The 5,901-nt window shown below is 36.8% G+C and overlaps 1 protein-coding gene across 1 annotated transcript; it reads left to right on the top strand.

The window, feature by feature from the left end:
* The first annotated feature begins 1,196 nt into the window (after nt 1-1,196).
* LOC143613119 (F-box/LRR-repeat protein 10-like) lies at nt 1,197-3,762 on the top strand. The gene is made up of 4 exons (XM_077086918.1): nt 1,197-1,421; nt 1,519-1,724; nt 1,937-2,033; nt 2,107-3,762. Exons 1-4 carry the CDS (start codon nt 1,212-1,214, stop codon nt 3,760-3,762), a joined length of 2,169 nt encoding a protein of 722 aa, XP_076943033.1. The 5' UTR covers nt 1,197-1,211.
* Nucleotides 3,763-5,901: the final 2,139 nt, after the last annotated feature.

Below are 5,901 nucleotides of genomic sequence, written 5' to 3'. Positions count from 1 at the left end.
CCACGTTAATTTGGCAATTTGTTAGTAATTGGTGTAATATTCCTCCGATTTTCGCTTTCTCGGTCCGGGATTTACTTACCATTCATGAATACAGCAACTTGGGGCTCAAGAAAAATAAGGTGCTTTACGGTGTAATTCTTACAGCGTGTTGGTGTATATGGAAGACCCGGAACGAGGCAGTTTTTCAAAACAAGACGGCTAGCATCTCCAAAACGATGGAGGACATCAAATCTACTAGTTTTCTTTGGATTAAAAATCGGTCATTCTTTAAAAATTTGCTTTGGAAAGATTGGTGTAAATTTAAGCTATAAGCTTTCTTTGTTGTATGTTTGCTAGCTTCTTGCTAGTTTGTGGTTTATGAAATTTGCTGTTCTAAAAAAAAAGTATAATTAGCAATCATCAAGAACTATTCTCCATGTTTGGTTCTTCTAGTTGCTTAAGCAGGTGTGTGGCCATTGTTTCATCAAGATTTGTAGATGGCATCATACAAGAAGTAAAAATAAGGTAACATCCGTATACAAATAAATGTGTAGTGGAAGGGCTACAAACTAGAGCGTTTTATGACATGTGACAAAAATGGGTGACATGTAGCCCTGGGGGCGGTGTTCTTGCCCATAAATCGCTCACCCTCGAATCACTGATCGCCACGTCATCATCTCTCCATCCGGTGACAAATTTCTGTCGCCCCTTCGTCACCTAGGGGGCGGTGTTCTCGCCATCGTCGCTCAATTTTGTAGCCCCAATATGTTTCAAGGACTATTTTGTTTTTCACTCATTAGTTGAGAGTTTGCGGCAAAAGATCCAATACAATAATACCTTTTTTTAGGGTACAATAGATATGCGAATCCATTTTTTCACGAATCGATCTATGAAATCACATCCCAACGTCTCGGAATTGTCATTACATATCCAATTGATCATTGGCTCACCGAAAAAAAACAGTTTTGGATCGTTAATTGGTCAATTTTATACTTTTTTTTTCACGAAAACCGTTTTTGAGCGTTTTAGTTTTTTGGCTTAGCGTTTTAGTTTTTGGTTGAGCGTTTTGAGCGTTTTAGTATTTTTGTCTTTGAACTTCTAGCGTACTTATCGTACGGTATTCCCGACCCGAGGGTTTGCTATTGTAAGTTAGTATTCTATTTAAGCTTTCACAGGTAAACTTCATTCTTCCCTCTTTCTCTCGGTCAGTTAATCAATTACAAGCCCTAAAAATGGCGGAATCCTCCAATCGGAGGCGCAAATTCAACCACCAATCTCCGGCCGCCGGAGATATGACTCTCCGTCGACTTCCGTCAGAACTCCTCGCCACAATCCTCACCAAACTCGACGTTCCGTCCATCTGCGCCGTAACCCTAACTTGCACAACCTTCCGCCTTTGCGGTCAACACATCCTCAAATTCCTCACTAGTTTTCACCTCCTTGTAATTCATTTTATATCATATCTTCTGTTGTATTATTTTGTAAAATAACTGCTACATGAGTTTCATTTCTGTTTTAATTAATAATGTGTTTTTACAGGATGTTGCTGCTCCTATTGATCCGTTACGGCGAGTGTTGTTACCGAACGCTTCGCTTCGGAGTTTAAAGCTAGACTGCAGGAGGCTGGATGAAGAGGCCATTGATCACATTATTCAGCCTGGATTGACTCACCTGTCGCTCCGGAATTGCTACAAGTTTAGCGGAAACCTTTTTTCTACCATCGGAGCACGCTGCAAAGACCTAAGGTTGTCGTCTGTTTATTACATGTTCTTTATGTGCAAGTAGAGCTAGTTAAATAGAAATTAGGATTTTTATTTTGAAAACGTGATCTTGTGTATAGTTTGGGCACCATTTTATGAAGTTAATCTATTATACTAGTTCACATTGCAGACTGCCATTATTACCTAATGCTTTTGGTTTCACAATCTAAAGCTTTTGATTTTGTACTATATGCCAGGTCGCTGTATGTGAGTTCTATAGCTGATAACGGAGAACTAGAGTTACATGATGGTTCTGATCTTGAGGAGTTGCTCGAGGGTTGCACTCAATTGGAAGTAAGGTTTTATTACTTGTTGGCTGCTGCATTTAATTTAATGTGATTTTTGTAAACCTAATGTTGTTTCTCAGGAACTTGTCTTAATGTTTGATGCTACATTATTTGCCGATACCGAGTTTACTTCTGCGTTGAGTTTGGCTTCTGATAAACTCACTTGTCTTCAAATCGGGTTCATACCCGAAGAAATGGTCATAGATCTACTTAGCCCGACTTTGCCACCAAATCAATCACCCAATCATACCCCTCGACCTGTATTTTCAGATATTCACAAACTATGCCTTACAGTAGACCGCATTTCCAACACCATGCTCAACATAATCTCAAACACTCTCGTTCGTTTAACCCATTTGGACCTTCGAGACCATCCCATTCTTGAAAGTCATCGTGGTGACGACCTTACAGACGAAGGTCTTCAGTTAATAAACAAACACGGAAGATTAAAACACCTTTCCCTTATTCGCAGCCAAGAGTATAATCCAACGTTCTTCAGATATGTTACTGATGAGGGCTTTCTGTCATTGGCTGCCAACTGTACAATCATGGAAAGCATATCTCTTGCAGGATTCTGTCACGTCACAGATATTGGTTTCAAAACTCTTCTTCATGCCTGCACAAACTTACATGAGTTTAAGGTTACTAACGGGACCCGCATGACCGACCTCGTGTTTCATGACATGCATGCTACTTCACTTGGGCTGGCTTTTGTAAGCTTAAGAAACTGTAAGCTGCTTACAATCGCCGCTGTCCTGCAATTAGCATTAAATAGGGATCTCATTGTGCTTGATTTTAGACATTTTAGTAATATTGGTGATGAAGCACTTCAAGTCATTAGCAAACTTCACAAACTTAGGACTTTGCTGTTAGATTATACTCGTGTAACCGATTTGGGTTTGTCATATTTTCAAAAGGGTGCAAAGCACAGTCTTGTTAAGTTATCCGTTAGTGGGTGTCACGGGTTAACAAGCAAGTGTGTTTATTCTATTTTTAGTGGCGGGTCAAACCGAGAGTTAAAAGAATTGGATTTGTCTGGTCTGCATAATCTCACAAACGGCGCTGTGCTTTTTCTTGCAAAGAATCGAATCCCGCTTGTTGATCTTCGAATGAGAAGGTGTCCGCTTATCGGTGACATGTCGGTGATGGTGTTAGCGTCAATGACAATGGCGGATGGTGACATGCGGCATGGTAGTAGTTTAAGATCATTGGATTTGTACAACTGTGATGGGATTACTAAACTTGCCTTTCAGTGGTTGAAGAAACCTTATTTTCCTGGATTGAGGTGGCTGGGATTAAGTGGTTCCAAAAATCATGAGTTGGTTGACTTGTTGGCGTTAAATAGACCGTTTTTGAACTTGATGACTCGTGGGGAACTTTTCCATACGGATAGGTGGGATGACTTTGATGATATTCTCTTGATTGGTTATGATGGTGTTTTTGACCCTGATAAGATTTATGATGATAGTGATGATGAAGATGATGATAAAGTTGATAATGATGATGATGGTAATAAAGATGATGATAAAGCTGATAATGATGATGATGCTGATGATGATGATGATGACGACGACGACGACGACGACGACGATGATGATGAAGTTATAGATGATGGCAATGATATTGGTAAGGCAAGTAACGCTCGTATTGTTGGTGTTGATGATGTGGTCGGCTGGGAAAAATGTCTGCTGGTGAGATTGAAGTTGTTGGGGCTGAAATATATAAGATATTACTAATTACTGGCTCCATTGCTGAAGCGTTTACTGAAAATATTACTAAGAAAAAAATCTGCAGCTGCAGAAAGAGAATGAAGTCATCTTTCCTGGAGCGCAAATGTGGTCACACCATCAAAGAAGCAGCACTTACTCTCTCTAGAAGTGAGGCAAGTTATTTTATTTATGTAGATGTAGATTTAGAAATGGAACTTTTAAAAGACCATGTTGAAACTCGGAAATGTTTGGATGTTTAAGGTTTTAATGATATCTTGTTATGTTAGAAGAACAATTTTTTTACTATTGTTGATAGTTAACATGGGATTTGGTCACGGGTCAAATGTTTTTCTAGTACTGAAAACCAAACTAATATTATTTATCTTGTGATTAATGTTGATGAAACTTATTAATTTGTTGTATTTTTTTATTTTTTTAAACAAAAGACGAATAACTGTCTAGTTCCGAAAATGATGCGACCCATTGGGTTAAATAGTGATTTCTGCGGATTCATATATCTAAGAGAATTTTCAATATGATGTTTTTGGCCGTTGATGTGAATTTGTTTTAGAGAATTGGTCGGTGCTAAAATTGACGGGTGTTTTAATATTCATGTTTATTTTTGCTTGTTTTCACACTTGCGCCGTGTTCCAGAGTTCACTCAACGAGTTACTGAGAGACTGGAAAGCCTTCCCTTCCCTTTTTCTTCTCTTCCCTGCCCTTGTCTTCCTTTCCTTGCCTTATGTTTCCAATTTGGAAGGAAACATATCCCTTCCAATTCACTCTTTAAAAGTTTTAAAGAGTGAATTGGAAGGGATATGTTTTAAATTAAAACATCTCACTTTCCCTCTCTTTCTTTTCTTTTCTTCCTTTTAATGAAACTCGAAAACACAATATTTTTATCTTTCTTTCCTATTTTCTCCATAAAAAAAACCTCAGGAACACACTTATTTTCTTAAGTGAAACCCGGGGACATAGCTGGTGTTTTAGGGGTTTCAAATCCCGCGTTGATGGCCAACTTAACTGGATTATAGGTTTGTGAATGTGGTCGACATAAACCCAGACTCCCAAACCCTAACCATATCTTGTAACATGTTTTGGATCTCAATCTAGAACTGGCACGACACGATAAGACATAAACACATGTGGTGCTATACACGAACACAACACCGAATACTAATTGTGTCATTTTTTTTTCCAAACATGAACACAAACATGTCTAGAAACATGTTAACACGTTAAAATCTGTTTAGAGACACGATAAATATACATGTGTAATGAAACAAAAATGGCCATAACAAACATAAAAGTCTTAAATAATACATAATTCGTTACATATATGAAACAAAAATCCACAAAATTACAAAAGCGATTCATAACATCAATTAAAATCAATTCCGCGTTCTGAATGGACTTTCTTCTCGTATCTTCAATTTCCATCCTTAAATTGCCCAAAGTTTTTAACTTGCACACAAAAATTTCCAACTACTTTTAGTGCATCAAAAGTTGTACCACATTTGTTAAAGTGTACACGAAACTAAAAATGTAGACATTTAACAATGGATTTAGTAGCTTAGAATCATTGATTGAGTTTAAAGCATTTGATTCACGACTAATATCAAGCATACTTATAATTTCAGTGAGTTCATTTACATGAATAAGATATTTTGGATTAAAGAAAGGTGAATGTACAAACCATAATCACATTATTATACATTTATAGTCATTTATGTGTTATTATTATGAGATCGATCAATCAATCATAGCCGGTGAAAATCCCACCAATAGCAAAACTATTAACAGGGTTTGGGGAGGGTGGAATGTAAACAAACCATACATCTATCCAAAGAATAGAGATGTTGCTTCCAGATAGGTCCCCAACTCTAAAAGTATATGTATGAGGCCATATAAAAGAAAAACAAAAGTGTAGCACTAGACCCCTAAATAATAATAATAATAATAATAATAATAATAATAAATAAATAAATAAATATATTATAAAAATGCTAATAATAGTAGTCTAGTATTAAATAGGTTCATGGAAACATTAATAATAGTGTTGAATACTGAAATACTAGAAAATTAAGTAAAATAAAATATTATAATAGTATATCATTTATATCTTGCAAATATATAGATGAATACTTAAACATATTACATTCGGTT

Source organism: Bidens hawaiensis, unplaced genomic scaffold (genome assembly GCF_021521415.1).
Source record: "Bidens hawaiensis isolate Kalapana, Puna unplaced genomic scaffold, B.hawaiensis_p1.1 tig00036711_1, whole genome shotgun sequence".
In the NCBI taxonomy this organism is placed as follows: Eukaryota; Viridiplantae; Streptophyta; class Magnoliopsida; order Asterales; family Asteraceae; genus Bidens; species Bidens hawaiensis.
This window is presented reverse-complemented; position numbering and strand designations above follow the sequence as displayed.

Coding starts and splice junctions, on each gene's coding strand:
- LOC143613119 (XM_077086918.1), top strand. CDS start 1,212: ATGGCGGAATCCTCCAATCGGAGGCGCAAATTCAACCACCAATCTCCG. Junction 1,422..1,518: donor TCACTAGTTTTCACCTCCTT/GTAATTCATTTT, acceptor GTGTTTTTACAG/GATGTTGCTGCTCCTATTGA. Junction 2,034..2,106: donor AGGGTTGCACTCAATTGGAA/GTAAGGTTTTAT, acceptor GTTGTTTCTCAG/GAACTTGTCTTAATGTTTGA.